This window comes from Rhea pennata, chromosome 3, assembly GCF_028389875.1.
Source record: "Rhea pennata isolate bPtePen1 chromosome 3, bPtePen1.pri, whole genome shotgun sequence".
Classification (NCBI taxonomy): Eukaryota; Metazoa; Chordata; class Aves; order Rheiformes; family Rheidae; genus Rhea; species Rhea pennata.
In genome coordinates, this window is record NC_084665.1 from 95,363,109 (window position 1) to 95,380,609 (window position 17,501).

Sequence of the window (17,501 nt, forward strand, 5' to 3'; positions counted from 1 at the left end):
AGGTTGGTGGCGCTATTTTTTCCATGTACTGAATTTTTTTTAAAGCATGCTCAGGTCAGTTGTCTCTGCCTTTGCATTAAATTTGTCCTGAGCCATTGCTATTGAAACAATATTTTATAATGATATTCTTCGTACATAGATGTATTTTGCTATTAACATCTGTTGCATGACTTTGATACTAAGTAACTACCTTGCTTTCTCTGGCAATGTGAATATAGTAAACAGAATGATGAATAAACTGTGCATGCAGGTTAATGGTCTAATCTCACTGCCTGTGTATGGATAATAGGAAAAATAACATTTGCTACAATACTAGTGTACCTGTTGTATCAGTATTACAAAGCCATATTATCCTATGGTTGGAAACAAGAGTAAATTAAAAGCAAAAAGAATGTCTACATAATGTATTTCATTTTCTTTTTTTTTTGAGCTCAGTATTACTTACCATAATGGTACAGTGTGTTATCATAAATACACATTATAGCATTTGTTTCTTTATCTGGTATTTAAATTATGTTGAGAAACAAAGCAATCAAACCTATCTGAGATTGATGGAGATCTTCCATGAAGCAGAGAAGATCTGACTATTAAAAAATGCCTGCAAAACAGTCTGAAGTAGTTAAGGAAAGTATGGCTGAATCTAATCTTACTTTGTAGACCTATTTAAACAGTAATATATAATACACCTACCATGCACTGACAGTGAGTCAGTAAAATACTGCATGAATAAGCATGACAATTTTAAAAAGAGAATATCATTATAAAATATTTATGAAACGTCTTTGTGCAATGAACCTTGTACATGGAGGCTTTTGTCCATCGTGGGAAGCTAAAAAAATAATAATCAACATTTCCTGTACATATGCATGATGCTGCAAAATGGCGTTTGTAAACTATTTCTTTCTGTACTGTTCAGTTACTTCTGTCATCAGCTCCTACAAGTTTTATTTGCGGTCATTTGTTCAGATCAGTGGTGCCCTCTTTGCTGTTTTCTATAAATTCTGTGAATAAATGTCCATAAATATACTTTGATGTTGTCTTTTCATAATTAACCATTGTGTTGTATGGAACCATACTGGCATTTTATGTTAAAATGCTGCTACTAGTATGGGTACACCTGCTGCAAAGGGAACATGAAAACAAGTTTACACCTTGGAAATTGTACAGCAACTTGGTGTAAACAGGTAGAATCTTGCTTTTGTGAATTTTTGCATCAGCTCAAATATTTCCACAAATTGCAACCATTACTATATATTAACCCCTTAATTCCTGAGCTCTTTGCAGCCATAAGCAAAGCATGTCACTTTAGTGGCTTCTAGGAACGAAGGGGTAGCACTCTGCATTTTGAAATAAAATGATACATCAGTATATCATTATTACTGATATACATTTTACATGTATATTCGTATCTAGACCCCAGTAGAAATTGTTTTAGTTAACATTAAGTGCTCAATCATTCTCTGTTTTCTTAAAAGTATTTTTCTCTGCCAAGTTTCTAGATTCAGTGAAATATAATTGGTAAGAAACATGACTATGCAGAGACTTAAAAAGCTGATCAATCCCTTGCTGTCTGATTGAGAAGAGTACTGTGTTCTCAGTGTCCTAAGTGATCTCATGGTGTTGTAAGCAGGTTGTGATTTGGCATGCTTGTATGAATTGCACCCAGCATGTACAAAAATTCCTTTAATTGTTATGTGAAACGTTTGCATATGTGGTGATTATCATGTATCCATGTACATGTATCCAAATGTGTTTTCTATTGTGCTTGATTTTGCTGGCCATTCTTGAATGTCTTGGCAACTCAAGAAACATATGTTCTGTGCTGTCCTCTGTAATGCGTATACTCTTTGATGTTTTGTCATATTTCATCAGCTTTTGTTTTACTCTTTTCCAACAACATATCTGTATATTTGTTGGAAACAAATTTATGCAAAGACAATTGTAGTAAGCTTTGCTCAAAATTATTTTATTTATTCATTTGCCAAAGCTCGTTCAAACTTTTAAACATCCACCTGGTATAAATCTTTTGCAGTTAATCCACCGTCAGACTTGAATTTTACAATTATAGATGAACATAATGTTCAAATGTCATGGAAAAGGCCACCTGATGCAATAGTGGGTTACAGGATAACGGTGGTCCCTACGAATGGTGAGCTTTATCAAATTTTGTTATATTATTAAATCTTCTAAAAATATAGATTTATTTTTACTTGTATCTAAGTTAGGTGTTCACATCTTTCACAACTTTACTCTCGAGTTTGGGTAGCAGCAAAGGATGTACAGGAGGGAGCTGTGGTTGTTCGAAGTAAAGAGTTTTTCTTATCACAGCTTTTACTCTGGGGCTGCGAGTAGTTTTGGATGCTTTTCCATTGGAAGGAACAAGATGCTCTTTGTGTGCTTTCCATAAAATTAGGGAACTGTATTGTATTTCACTTGAGTACTTTTCCCAAGGGAAATATTGCACATCAGGGAAGAAAGCAGTGATGTCATGTGTCCTCTGGTAATGGCTACATGAGGCATCCATTATTCCATTACACTTAGAGAAATAATCAGTGTAATAGTGATACTGGATCAGAGTTGGACCATGGTTTGTTTAAGGGTAGCACATTTGGTATGTGCATGTTGGATTTCACTTTCTTGGAATTTATTGAACACCTAATTCAGTATTTTGTTCATTATTGAAAACAGTTTAGTTTGAAGTTTAGTATTTCAAAATTCATGTTTTAGGAAAGAGGAAAGTGTATTATTCTAAAGTTGTCATTAGGTATTTAGATAGATAATTCTCTGTTGCTTTTTTCTTTGTTCATGAGAAACTTGTCATTGATGTTACTGGATTGAAGCACTGCCTTAACTCTTTTATATGTTTATTATAGATGGACCTACTAAAGAATTTACTCTTTCACCTAGTACTACCCAAACTGTTTTATCAGATCTTATACCTGATATAGAGTATGTTGTATCAATAGCTTCATATGATGAAAGAGAGGAGAGTCTACCTGTTTTTGGCCAACTGACAAGTAAGTATATGCTATAAGTTAGAAAACCAAATAACACAACTAAGCGGTCATTCATAGAACTTCACTTTGTTCCAGTTTCTTGACAAAATATTGATATGCACCTAAGATCTGATCAAATATAGCTCCAAAATCATTTTTTCCCATTAAGCACATTTTCTGGTAGGAACAAAGATAATTTACAGAAGATAAGGGGAGACTAGCAACCCATATAGAATTCTTCGCAGGGGGCTACTAGGTCTCTTGAACTAGACCTACTTCGTATAAACTGTCTCTGCTGAAGTCAAAAGGAAGATTCTCTTTGACCGCAGTAAGAAATTAATCAGATCAGATTTCTGTGCAGAAAAAAAATAATTACTTTGTCAGACAATATAAAATGACACTATATGTGTAATAAAATATGGAGTTGAAATTTATGTGGTTTATATTTAATAATTGTAGTTCAATCACAGCAGACTATCTTCTATGATACATTTTGCTTCTGACTTTGTCAGACTCAAACAACCACAGGAAAGTTACTTAAGATGAATCTCCTTTTATGTTAGACAGGGGTAGTATTGCTGTTGTATCCAGGGACATTGTAATTCATTTTCAGGAGAATACTTAGAAATATATAAGTGCAGAGAAATTTTAATTATTCAATTTTTCTTTATTCTGTATTGCCTTGAATATTATGTTATTAAATCTACAAGTATAGATGATGTAGTCATAATTTGCATCTATATATTCACATTCTGAGGCTTGTCAAGTTTGTTTACCCAATTCCTTGTACACTTTTCTTCTTAGACATTAACAAATTTAACCTGTAATCTCATTTCCTCCATTAATCCTGTCTATGTTGTGCTTTGTACAGTTCAAACAGGTGGTCCAGGAATACCAGAAGAAAAGAAGGTTGAGACTCAGTTACAAAGTAAGATGTTTTGTCTTTCCACTCCTCCAGCGTTTTAGATTTAGTTGAGGACTAGCTCCAAAGCCCACAAAGCTAAGTGCTGTCCCCGTGTTGCTTAGCAGTAAAGTTCTGTTAACTTTTAAACTTATCTATGGTTAAGAAAGCTTGAGAAGGGACTGGAATGGAAAGAATTTGTAGCTGCATTGCGGGAATGAGATGCAAAGCTGGTACTGAAGCTACAAATTTCACGAAACTGATCAACCCCATGCAACCCCATGGGGGTCCTAGTAACAAGTGGTATTGTGCTGTGGGTACAAAGCGTCGCAGAAGTACCTGTGCCGCTGCTACAGGGAGATAAAGGTGGACAGCAGAAGTGATAACAAAGTGAAATGTTCCCGAAACATCAAGCTGTTTCACAAAATTATGTGTGTGAGTTGTCATCTGCTGTGCGATAACAGATCTCGTGGAATATAGTAAAAGGTGTGTCAAAATTGAGTTCCTAAGTGACAGTTGCCTTTTGATATTGGCAGCTAAAATGCCTTTATGGGTATTTACCTAGGTGAATAGTGCTTTGCCAAGTAAAATATTTCAGATAAGAATACCAGTCTATTCAGTGTCTGTTTGTTTTGGCTTTTACATATTAAATTTCTGTCAGACATTTCTTACTGACTCGTAAGTAGGCAATTGCTCATCTGTTAATGTATATATATATATTTTATGTTCCAGGATGCTCCATAAGTGCAGTGACAGATTTAGTTTTCCTGGTAGATGGTTCTTGGAGTGTAGGGAGAAATAACTTCAGATATATTGTGGACTTCATGGTTGCCCTTGTATCAGCTTTTGACATTGGGGAGGAGAAGACAAGAGTTGGAGTTGTTCAGTACAGTTCGGATACAAGAACAGAGTTCAACTTAAATCAATATTTCAGAAGAAGTGATCTTATTGATGCAATTAAAAGGATACCTTACAAAGGTGGCAATACAATGACAGGTACAATTTCTCACATTTGTGTTTATGCAACATCTCATCTTATACTTGAAATTTGATGTAAATCCCATTTCTTTCATATCTAGTAAAACACATCTTGTATTGTTGTTTTTAGGTGAAGCTATTGATTACCTGGTTAAAAACACCTTTACTGAGTCTGCTGGAGCAAGAAAAGGCTTTCCCAAAGTAGCAATTGTCATTACGGATGGAAAAGCTCAAGATGAAGTTGAAATTCCTGCAAGAGAGCTTCGCAACATAGGAGTTGAAGTTTTTTCTTTAGGTACATTGAGATTTTTTAATGCTTGAGTTATAAACATTCCCATAGCAGTAAGCTGCACATTTTGCAGACTGTGGGTTTTCAGATTTGTCTGAAACTCCATGTTGTATGCCTTCAAGTGGGCCGTTTGCACTCTTCTGAGTGGAGTGTTCCAGTTGTGATAAATTGATAATAATTTTGTAGCTCTTACATGGAGGGTAGGAAGAAACTGGCAGAGATAGTTTGACCGTTGGCATTACTGAACATACCACATTAGTCCATAAGTTGAAGGTGTAGTATACAAACTCATTGCATTAATTTTTTTTTTTAGTTTGGTTATTGATAATGACAGAGCTGAATTCAACCCAACTTTACCCCAGGATATTCTGATACTTTAAGAATACAATCACAAATGTCTGTATTTTATGGCCACTTAAAATGATCCTGTCTACTGCAACTTTTAGGAATCAAAGCAGCAGATGCAAAAGAACTCAAGGTAATTGCATCTCAGCCTTCCCTGAAGCATGTTTTCAATGTGGCTAATTTTGATGGAATTACGGATATACAGAATGAAATTATCTTGCAAGTGTGCTCCGGTGTTGATGAACAACTTGGTGAACTGGTTAGTGGAGAAGAAGGTGAGATGCTTCATATAAATGTATTTATTGATGTCAGCTTATTCAGGTACATATTTTAGGAAGCTGTCACTACTTTCTTTGCTTTATTCTGAAGTTCAGTCAGTTGCCTACTTTAGCCAGTGTAGAAAACAGGTTTCAGCATTGTACATTTAAATGTGGGAGGACAGAACATGTGACAGTGAGTGGATTTGGAAGAGCTCCATTTTTCCATAATTCCTAGGGCAACACAATGATTTTCAAAGATCAGGGCCTCATACTGGCAATTTGGACACAGACTTCACTCCTATGGAAAAGATATACCAAAGGGTAAAATCCATTTGGTAAAGGGACAGAGGACGTAATCGATTAAGCAACAAGAGTGGAAGCTGGAGAAAACATGGATGTCAAGCTTTATCATTGCAACTTTCTGTCCCTGAAAGATTCTAAGTAATTAGTTCTTTCTTGCCCAAAGTGGCAGCATGGATAACAACAGTGTCATAGTGCTCTGCCCACATCTGTACTTGTTCACACTGTCTACCATGTTCCTGTGGGTGTAGCTTTCACTTCTGCTTGAAACAGTGCATGTGCAAGACAGCTTTTCCCCTGGAACTTCTGTGACGCTCGGAAGGAGGAACACATGCTCTGTTTATATTTCTGAGCTCTCCCTGTTGCCCCATTTGGACTCGCTGGTAATTTGGTTGTGTTTGTTTATGCTGAAAATACCTGTGATTTTTAATGAAGAGAAAAAATTAAGTAAAGTTTATTTCTGAAAATTTTTCAGAAATAAAAATGTGGAAGAAAATCTTTATAATTGTATTTAATATCTTGATTTCTTTCAGTGGTGGAGCCTCCTTCAAATCTAGTGGCTACTCAGATCTCCTCAAAATCTATTAGGATCACTTGGGATCCATCCACAAGCCAAGTAACTGGCTATAGGGTGCAGTTCATTCCAATGATAGCTGGTGGAAAACAACATGCGCTGAATGTGGGGCCTCAGACTACTGCTCTGAATGTAAAAGATCTCTCTCCAGACACAGAGTATCAAATTAATGTTTATGCAATGAAAGGACTGACCCCCAGTGAGCCAATAACTATAATGGAAAAAACACAGCAAGTGAAAGTTCAAGTGGGTGAGTTTTTTTGTTGTTTAAACCTCTGCTGCTTGCTTTAGTATCATACCTTTGCTAATTCTAAGAAACAACCTGAAATGGTTTATTTACTTTATAAGTACGTGGCTATTATACAGGAACTGCAGACGCAGTTGAAATGCCTTTGGTCTTGAGTACCTGTTTATAGTGGTGATTCTTTTTCTTTACAGAATGCTCACGTGGTGTGGATGTAAAAGCTGATGTTGTGTTTTTAGTGGATGGCTCCTACAGCATTGGTATCGCCAATTTTGTTAAAGTAAGAGCCTTTTTGGAAGTGTTAGTTAAAAGCTTTGAGATATCACCTCGAAAAGTACAGATAAGTCTTGTCCAGTACAGCAGAGATCCCCATATGGAGTTTTCTTTGAACAGATTCAACAGAGTGGAAGATATAATTCAGGCTATTAACACCTTCCCCTACAGAGGTGGATCTACCAACACAGGCAAAGCGATGACATATGTGAGGGAGAAAGTGTTTGTTACCAGCAAAGGATCAAGACCAAATGTTCCAAGAGTCATGATTCTTATCACTGATGGAAAATCATCAGATGCTTTTAAAGAACCTGCAGTAAAGCTGAGAGATGCCGACGTAGAAATATTTGCAGTTGGTGTGAAGGATGCAGTGCGTACAGAGTTAGAAGCAATCGCTTCACCTCCTGCTGAAACCCATGTTTACACAGTGGAAGATTTCGATGCTTTCCAGAGAATATCATTTGAACTTACACAGTCTGTCTGCCTACGGATTGAACAGGAACTAGCTGCTATAAGGAAAAAATGTAAGTAACTGCTATTACTTAGAAAAAATACAAAATATGCAAAGAAAATAATCCGAACCAAGTTTTTACTGTTATAGTAACATAAACCAATTGATGTTGATTAAATTGACCATATATAAATGATAATTTTAATAGATGGGGATTTGTTTCTCAGTTTCAATCATATTAAAAGTAATGGGGGAAGATTAGTGGAGAAATGGAGATGAAAAAAATGGTGCAGAAATTTTTTTTCCTCCCCTCTTAGATGTCTAGGACACTATTCGTGTGTATCAATCTGGAATGACCCCGGTGGCTGTGCTCTGGTTTTACATTGCTGTAAAGGAGATTCAGTTAAATTTTGATGAGTAAAATGGTTACTTACTAGGGTTATGCTCCCTTAGCTGTCCAAAATGAGGTAGCCTAAGCTTGTCTTTTGGAATTTTAAAAGCAATGGAGTAAAGTTGCCACCTCAGGAGGGTAATTTGATTAATTTTTAGGGTGAAATGAATGGCCCTGTGAAACTGGCCATCTGTCTTCATCGACTGCAGAGACAAGACAATTTTAGACAGCTAATGTGAGGTGAGATTAATCTCATCCTAACTGTAAAGTCTGAAATGAATTGGTGCATGAAAGTCTTCAAATGCTTCCAAATATGGTGGAGCTCAGTTAATGGTTCATATTGAAAGGATGTCGAGATGGCTAGCTTTGGTCAGCTGAAGTTACTTATGATGAGTTGCACCCTCAGTGCCCTCCCTTGCGTTTTATAGAACACTAACACTGAATAGCCCCAGCACTGAAAACCCCACTCTCTTTAAAAATAAGCCTTTTGTTTCAGGATAGCTTTGAGGAACAAACCAGCAAAGCAGCCTTTGTTTTAGAGGGCTCAAGCAGTCTTAACATCCCCACTGTTAGGCTGACTAGGCCAACCAAAACAAGCCCAGGATGTCAGGTTTGTGTTTGTGCCTCGTGTCAAGTTCCTTGTTTCCTCTTCTAACTACATTCCTGAAAAAATACTGGGATTCACTTCGTCCTTTTCCTGATTTAGCCCTGCAAAAAAACAAGGATTCTCAGTTCCAACTGAGGGCATAGTGTTATTGCTGCTCATGGGACATAAAAAAGAGAAAAATCAACTTGATTATCAGATTCTAAACTAAGTTTTCACACCTCAAAAGAGCAATTTTTTAGATGATTTGCTCTCATTTAATCTAGAAATGACTGAGTTGGTGCTTCTACTTGTTGTCATATGATTTGAGGCAGCCTAGCAATGATCTTCATGAAATTTGATAGCTATAAGCAAGTATAGAAAACAACTACTGTTACACGTACAAAAAAAATCTATTCAATCAGAATAAATCAAATAATTGAGGGACATATTTGGCTTATTTTAGAGGTTTTGTGTTAAAAAAATATTCTGGCAAGTGTGCCTGATCTGTGCGTTTTTATTTCCATACAGCTTACATACCTGCAAAGAATATGGTCTTTTCTGATGTAACATCTGACAGTTTCAAAGTGAGCTGGTCTCCAGCTGGATCTGAGGTTTTGTCTTATCTCATTAAATATAAAGTAGCTGTTGGTGGAGATGAATTTGTTGTCTCGGTACCAGCTGCAAGCACTAGCTCAGTTCTCACCAACTTACTGCCTGAGACTACTTATGCAGTCAGTGTGATTGCTGAGTATGAAGATGCTGATGGCCCTCCCTTGGATGGAGAGGAAACCACTTTAGAAGGTATGCTTCCCATTATTCACAGACACAAGCAACCCACATGTTTAAGTAAGAATTTGTTTACTTGGAGAATGTGTGTGTGTGGAACAACCACTTAGTGCTGAGAAGCTGTGCTGGTATGGGGGGGTGCGAACAAACATCACTGTCTTTGAATGTGTTTAGTAAAGATACAAAATTCCAATAAAAGGCCAACATATCTTAACAGATATGTTAAGATTGGGTTTTATTTTCCCTAAAAGTTGGCTGGGTGCTGTGTTTCTCTGCGGTAGCTTCTTCTCTAATGAAATGTGACACTGTAAATAATAGACTCATTGAATGTATTAACACACATTTAATATACATTTAATAATTATGAGTCTCACACAGGAATGCATGTTAACTTTAAAACATTTAAAGTCAAGCACGTACCTGCGTAGGTTCCTGTATCTACATCTGTAGCTTACATTAATAGAAATTCTGTTTTTATATATCATAGCCTTATAGGGGGCTTAGCTTTTAGTCAGCTGTTTCTCATCATTTCTTCATGGGTCTGACCCTATAACTCTTACTGATTCAAAACTTCTGTTGATGCCAGTTGAAGTTTATGTGAGCAATGCCTGTAAGTTTAAGCATGGTAGTGGGACTCCTTGATAGAGTTGCCAAGATCCACTTCTACTGATTTAAAAGAGAAAGATCACAGTAAATTTGATTTTCTATTTCAGTAGTTGGATACTCAGACCAGTCCAATTCACATTTTTTATTAGAAGTCCACTTTTTTCATTATTCCATGTTGTCATTTTTGACCTGTAGTGATGTAGCAAAAGAAATAGCATGGAAATATGTTAATTGTGTTTTCCTCTTAGGATTGATAAAAATACACACTTATAAAGTAGCTTTGTTTGGATGGTAACTTTGGAAGATAAAGATTTTGCTGATGGTGTACATATTTCCATGATTGCACCAGTGAGAATGTTTTTTGTCACACATAACTTTCCTTTAGGAAAACAGATAAATTTTTGGCTGATAAAATATGTAGGGACAAGAGAAGGAACAGCTTTAATAAAAATAATCAGTATTCCTATATTGTAACTGCTACATTAAATAACATTAAATAATAGTCAGCATCTTGATCAACCAAGATTTCATCAATCTGAATCTGTTTGAGAAGACCAGCTTCTAAAATCATGTAAATGTCAGCATCTCTCCATGCAGATCTGGCTAATGATTTGGGCAAGACAGCCTTCTTGACAACTAACTTTGGCTTTAGGCTTTTGATGAGTTCTAAAACCAGTATTATGGTTGTGAGCAATGGAAAACAAAGTTCTTTTCTTTAAAACTGGGATTATTAATTGCTCCACTTTTAAAAGGTCTGCAAAGAACACCAAAGAATAATGTTTCTGGCGTATGATATTCCAACTTAATACTTTATGTAAATAGGAACTATGAAAACCAAAACTTTTTTTTTGCCTAAATGATAATACTGCTTTGTAATACATTTGATTTTGATGTATGCGGGAGGATTTAAATCCTGCTTTGGTGTGCCCATTGAGTTCATATGAAATGACCTGACCTGTAGTTATGTTTTCTGTCAAGGAGCAGGGTAGGTTAACTATTACACCATAATTTTTTCTTGCCCTTTGGGATAACAAGCTATTTCTTGTCTTTAAGGTGGAGACTTTATTCAGAATTCTTTTTTTAAAGTCATATTGCAATTAATGTATTTTGATTGGGAAAACTTAAAGAAAAGAAATTACTTTGGAAGGCTTTTTTTCCCTGTTGTGTTTACCTTAGCTGTTTCTTTAAAATTGGAGGGTTGCCTGTGTGCAGTCAGATGCATCTGACAACTGTTTATAAACGGAGATGATGCAGAAGCAAATGGCCACAACAGTGAAACCTATAAGATTTCCTGTGTTAAGATATTTCCTCACAGGGTGCCCAGATGTCCTTTATACAGTTCAGTTCTACTGTTACTGTTAAACAATATCAGACTACCAGAGCTGCAGAAGTGGTTGTATAAACTGGGATTAATGTGCTTTTGGGGACAACTGTGTTCCACTGCTGCTTGTAACTCTGGCTTTAAGTGTTCAGAAATGACTAATAGTTTGACTTTACTTTAAAAGCAGTGGGAGGGCAGAATGATTTCCATCCCATCTCTGGTAACCAAAGCCACAGAAGGTATTTTTTGTTGGCCATCCCGAATCTGACACTGCAGAAGTACCAGTCACTTCTTACAGTGTAAGCTGTGGTTTTAGTGATAGGAGGAGCTCGTAGAATGGTGAGAGTGGATCGCTTCAGATACTGCTTGATTGAAGGTGAATATTTACCAATTATATTTGTGTATTTTTTGTAGTTAAAGGTGCTCCTCGAAACTTAAAGATAACAGATGAAACTACTGACAGCTTTATAGTTAGCTGGACTCCGGCTCCGGGGAACGTGCTGCGGTACAGGCTTGTATATAGACCACTTGCCGGAGGAGAAAGGAGACAAGTGACTGTCTCAGCAAATGAAAGATCAACTACTCTGCAGAACTTGATTCCAGATACACGATATGAAGTAACTGTTATTCCTGAGTATCAGTCTGGGCCTGGGAATTCGCTGAATGGATATGCAAAAACTGATGAAAGTACGTGATCAATGCTATCGAAGTGGTGTGCTGCAGAACAACTCCCTGCATGTTGACATATTCATACTGAAAAGACAATAACCCATACAGAGTCTTTTTTTGGCCTTATGCATTACCACAGCTGAACAGGGAATTACAAAATTAGTCAAGCCTAATTGAGAGGTAGTTTAATACAATATAATTTATGAGACGTATAATATTTCCTTTTTCAATATAGTATATTGAACCTCCAGCAACTAATATGGCAAGCTAACTTGGATAACGAGTGTACCATTATGTTTGTTTAATTGTTGTCATGGTTCTTCATATTGTCCATGTTATATATTATATATCTTTTAGCAAATTCAGACCCAGTTTGCACTTTATTCTGAGTGGGAAGCAAGGAATGAATGGCACATTTAATTTACTAAAATTATCACTGCAGTTTTGGCTTTTGCTTAGATAGAAAACATGATGTTCTAATAGAGTATCATTCCATCAAAGGAAACTATTAACCAAGGTGATTTATTTAAAAAGTATAATACCACAGTACAAGTCACCGTAAGATCCTCAGGGCTTTGACTGTATTTTATTCACTGCTTGCATTTCATCATGGGCAACTGTGACCTGGTTTTGCCTGCAGGCCACTGTAATACAAATAATAAAAACAACCTGTGCACAAAATCAGCCTCAAGATCCAAAACTTCAGGGTTTCCCTGTGATACAAAAGATAGTATGTCTGAGTGGTACTTTAAAGTTTTCCCAGCACTGCTGAGGCTTCTCGTCAAGAATTGAATGTGAAGTACTGCCAAAGAATTTAATTTCTTTCTTTTACTCTGCTGTATATTTGGTGTTATGATATACAGATGCGCTCTTAAAATTCCAAAGCCTTCCCAATAGAAGATGCACATGGACGTTTGTAGAACTGCATAGCCTTTCTTTGTCTTTTAAAGTCCATAAAAATCTAATTACATTATTTGTATATATGTACATATACATTTGTTTATGCAGATAACAGATATAATAACTTTTAAAGCTTAATGTCTTTTAAACCTGTTTAGCCATTTTCTGCTACATTTCACAGAGGGACAGTGGTCTTCAAGAGGTGACTTTTAGACATTTATTAAATTAGCCAATTAAGTTGAAAAATCTCATGCTTCATAGTTGAGAAGTCCATAATGTGTGTTCATGCCATACTGAAAGGGAAAAGAAATCTGTGGAGTGCAGAGACATTATGAGTGCCCTGACCACTGGTGAAACTTCATTCAGATTTTAAATGTTATTAACAACCAGAGAAACCGTCATCAGAAAGAGCTCTGGGAAACCATACTTTGTTAATTGTACTCTGTTTTAGTCATTGATGGTCTTTGATTCGATTCTGCAGCCAATGACTTCAGCTTGGGTCTTGGCATGTTAAAGTTGGGCATGTATTGGTATCTAAGTGTTCCAGGAGTGAACCTGTAGTTTTAATAGGAAAAATAAAGAAAGGAAAGAAAGAAAGAAAGAATGAAGAGAATGACTTTATTTGGACATGTTGACCTAAGGAGAATTGGGGAAGGAATTGTACAGTCCTGAATATAGTAGAATTATACTATGCTAGTGTTAATCTGGGCAATTCAGGAATTAGTTTTTCTGCATTAAGTCAATGCAGAAAATGCATCAATGTTGTGGTAATTTAAAAAATAAATCACTTTATAAAATATCTAAAGGATAAAGGAGTCATGCCAGTGAAATTAATAAAGCTTGGCACTTTTTTCTTTTTTCTTTCTTTTTTCTTTTTTTTTTTTTTAGCAAAGAGCACTTGTAGGAGCAGGAAATATGCAATAAAAATTACTAGTTTTTTAGGCCTGAATACTGCTCCTAGAAATAGAAACAATAAATGAAGATTTTTTTTTTCCTCCTAGTGGCTGCATGGTCAAATTAAAAGCAGGATGTATGTCCCTTAATTAGTTGCTTTGGCTGAATCTTTGCATTCCTTATTGAGTCAAAGCCAGTATTGACAAAAGTGGCAATAAAAACTGCAGGATATTGCACTAGATTTTATGTGTTCTTGTCAGCAGCAGATAAGAGTTTGATATATTTATTTTTATAACAAAATTAAATAGCTTTTGAATATTGTAAATTCAAAATACATTGCAAGAAGTTATTTAGTTTTTTCAGTATTTTAGTTCCTCAGCGAAACCTTTTCAGAAATTCCTTAGAAAAGGTCTGACAAGATACTATTTCTGTTACAATGCTAATAATTAAAAAACAAGAAATGAAGCTTAATTTCCACTTTTTTTTTTCAACATCTCTTTACATGTGTAGTCCGCGGAAATCCGAGAAATCTGAGAGTTTCTGATGCTACAACATCAACGATGAAGCTGTCATGGAGTGCTGCTCCTGGCAAAGTGCAGCAGTACTTTATAACGTATACACCAGTCGCAGGAGGGGAAACTAAGGAGGAGACTGTGAAAGGTGACACTACCTCTAAAGTGCTGAGGGGCTTGGACCAAGGGACTAGGTATGCGTTGACCGTGTCTGCCTTGTATGCCTCCGGAGCAGGAGATGCCCTTTCTGGAGAAGGAGAAACGCTTGAAGGTAAATCTTTGTTGTTTCTGTACAATCTTTCCTTCATTTGGTTACTGTTTAAGTAAGTGCCTTGAAGTGTACTGTCTTCCTGGGATTCCTGTAGAAATGAATATGTGAATGAAAAGTAGGCATTAAGACATTCTCCTGCTGAAGAAGGGTTTTCCAAAGTTAATGCCTACTACAGAAAAGAGTGAGATCCTCCACTGGTTGTGGAGGGGAGTCTAGGCATTACCACAAGCACCAGCCCAAAGTGACTGTACTTCCACAGCAGCCTCTAGGAAACATTTTTTTCTTACAACTTTCAATTTCTGGATAGTTTTAGTGGCAAAGTGTTCTTAATGTAACAGTCAGTTAATGGAGATAATGTATCTTGTCTGTTTTACAACCTGCAGGGTTTCTACTGTACTGAAATGAAAGATGTTCAGGAACTGTGTTTCTGTTAGAGAAGCAACCTCTAGACTAGGCATAGGAGTAATGAAACATTTCCTGCTTCTGAATAGCAAGAGTAAGAATGTGGAACTGAACATTAACAGGACACTGGCAGGAGCATAAGCAGGCACCAGAGATTTTCTTATAAGGTCGGGAGGCTGCCGTCGTTCTGCCTTCCCGTGGAGAGTTTCCCAGCCTTCCACGCTGTTGTTCTCTGGGAACATTCTCATTGTCATCTGTTAATTGTTAGAGGAGAGGGAAAGCTGCCTGCTAGGCCATGAAAGGAAGAGCGACTACGCTGACCAGGTATGTGTTGCTGCAGTCTGGTGTTCCAGCTGAGTAGGCAAAGTGCTTGAAAACATCTTACAAATGAATTATGTTGAAATAAAACTCCTCCATTGACACTGATGGAGTTACAGTAGGGATGTACTTGGCTCTTAGTATCAATTTAGCTTTTTGTTTATGACGTAGGTTAAAAAAAATGGAAAATCCCTTTTAAATAGAAGATTTTAGAAAGTCCAGATTCACTCCACTAAAATTTAGGCATCTTATTCGGTTTGGGACAGTTTGAATCTTTATCTCCACCTCCTGAGGTGATCCAGTAGATGCTGTCCAAGAGCCTTCTTCACTCTTCGTGTGGAATCTGGGGCACCGTACATCCAGGAATGCAAAAGTTTTGGTCTCAGAACAGGAAGAGGAAGGATGGAGACTTGGGCCTTGCATAGGAGTAGAAAGGCTTGAGACCCAGACCTTGCTTTGTGAAATCTATGTGTGTTTTACATTAGACTGCCATTGGGAAAAACAGGCCTAATAGGTACCAGAAGCATAAGCCTTCTTCCCTGCCCTCAAACCAAATGCCCTAGCTGCTAGTCTAGACGCTGTCTCTCTCTTGCCTGCTTATCTCCTGACTGCAGGGCTAAGAACACTAAATCCCACATGGACAGAGGAGCCTGACATCCCCTCTTTGTGCTGGTCTCCTGAAAATATTTTTCTCTGTACTAAAACTCTCTATTAAATTTTTCTTGGTTAAATATTAGCAAGAGTAGGTACAGATGTCAGTCATTACTCAATGATCAAAGGTAAAGGACAGGATACAAATATCAATTTGCGTAATAGCAGAGGCCTAAATTATATCGTATCATGGTATTTCCTCATGGATATTCACCTTGTATTTCAGTAATGAACATTTCTGCAGTTTCATATAGTAATAAAAATAATTGAATTTGGCCATGATGTGTGCTTAAAAAAAGTTGTCTAACTAATGATATGAAAGGACCTCAGAGTATCTATTAAAATACATGTGGGCAATATTTCTCTGTATGGTACTATCTCACTGGAGGATAAGAAGACAAAACCTGTGAAGAAAAATAGACAATTAAGAATAAAAGGGTCGTACATTTGGAACTGAAGGATAATATTTAGAATTCAAAGCTAGAATAGAAGTGGAGTTGAGAAAAGAAGTCACGTTGCCTGTGAGGCTAAGATGAATGTGGTGGTGGGACTCACCTGAAAAGTTAAACAAGTCAGTGAATTGAAATCTTGATTAACCATGAGTTGAAATGACTTGTCTGGCTGGTGCTGGGAATGGGACAGTTCTTAACTCCTAGAGAAATAAACTTAGTGACAGTAATGACAAAAAAGCTATGAACGGAAGCATAAAAAAGTATTTAGTAATTCAGATAGTTTTTCCATGAACTGTAGCTTCTGGGAAACAAAATAGTGTGGTGAATTTTTTTCATTGCCAAAAGCACTGAAGGACTGAGTACTGCAGTATTTTCCTGTATTAGGAATCCCAGAGGGGTTTATTTGATGTCTTCACCATATGAATGCTCAGCAAACCTATTCAGTCAGTGATGCTGTAGTTGCTGGCTACTTCAGTTGATCATCGTCTCAAGAGCTGGGATTGAGTTTGCCTTTCAGTCTGGGATGGTTGTTAGTTTATGGTATTGATGTGTAGTTTAAGGGAAATCAGTTTTGGCAGAGTGAACATTACAGCACTAAGAGAAAAGTGAGGAAAGACGAGCTGAGGATATGGTAGCCTCTCCAATTACTGTACAGTCAATTGGTAGGAAATGAAAAGTCTCAGCTCTCAGATGTTTGTGGCATTTCGCTGAATCACCAGATGGTCCCCTGTGACTAAGGGTGTAGAAAAACATTCTTACTGCTTTCAGTAGCGATTTATTTTGCACTGGATGTAGTAAGAGAACTCACATGGTCAATTACTCTATCTAGCCAGGTTGCAAGGGTGGAGGCCTTCAGCAGAGAAAGGACAGCTAACCCCTAGGACCAGTAATTTATTAAACTACTTTAATGTTATCCACCAAAAAATACCTGCCCAGGCATTCATTGCAGGTCCTTCAGTTATTCATGTTCTTCCCAAAATATTTTGGAGCAGTTACTAATGGCTCGTTGGAGGAGTTCCTCCTCTTCCTTTACTTTGCAGCAGCACACGGTAGTTCTGTAGTGTTTTCAGATGGCTTGCCTGTTTCAGGATGCTCAGGAGAATTAATCCACCCAAACTCAATAATTGCTCT

The 17,501-nt window shown here is 36.9% G+C and overlaps 1 protein-coding gene across 4 annotated transcripts in view; it reads left to right on the forward strand.

Annotated features, from left to right (window-relative positions):
• Positions 1-17,501, forward strand: part of COL12A1 (collagen type XII alpha 1 chain) — a 104,534-nt gene that overhangs the window by 9,405 nt on the left and 77,628 nt on the right. The window contains exons 3-13 of one of the 4 annotated variants that reach the window (XM_062572847.1): positions 2,033-2,149; positions 2,874-3,017; positions 3,868-3,924; positions 4,630-4,893; positions 5,006-5,170; positions 5,611-5,784; positions 6,603-6,893; positions 7,082-7,684; positions 9,117-9,389; positions 11,716-11,988; positions 14,275-14,547. The exons of 2 other annotated variants lie outside the window; for them this stretch is intronic. In XM_062572847.1, the coding sequence (XP_062428831.1) occupies positions 2,033-2,149; positions 2,874-3,017; positions 3,868-3,924; positions 4,630-4,893; positions 5,006-5,170; positions 5,611-5,784; positions 6,603-6,893; positions 7,082-7,684; positions 9,117-9,389; positions 11,716-11,988; positions 14,275-14,547 (2,634 nt within the window). Of the gene's footprint in view, positions 1-2,032; positions 2,150-2,873; positions 3,018-3,867; positions 3,925-4,629; positions 4,894-5,005; positions 5,171-5,610; positions 5,785-6,602; positions 6,894-7,081; positions 7,685-9,116; positions 9,390-11,715; positions 11,989-14,274; positions 14,548-17,501 lie in introns of those variants that run through there. One more of the 4 variants, XM_062572844.1, reaches the window with a different exon arrangement.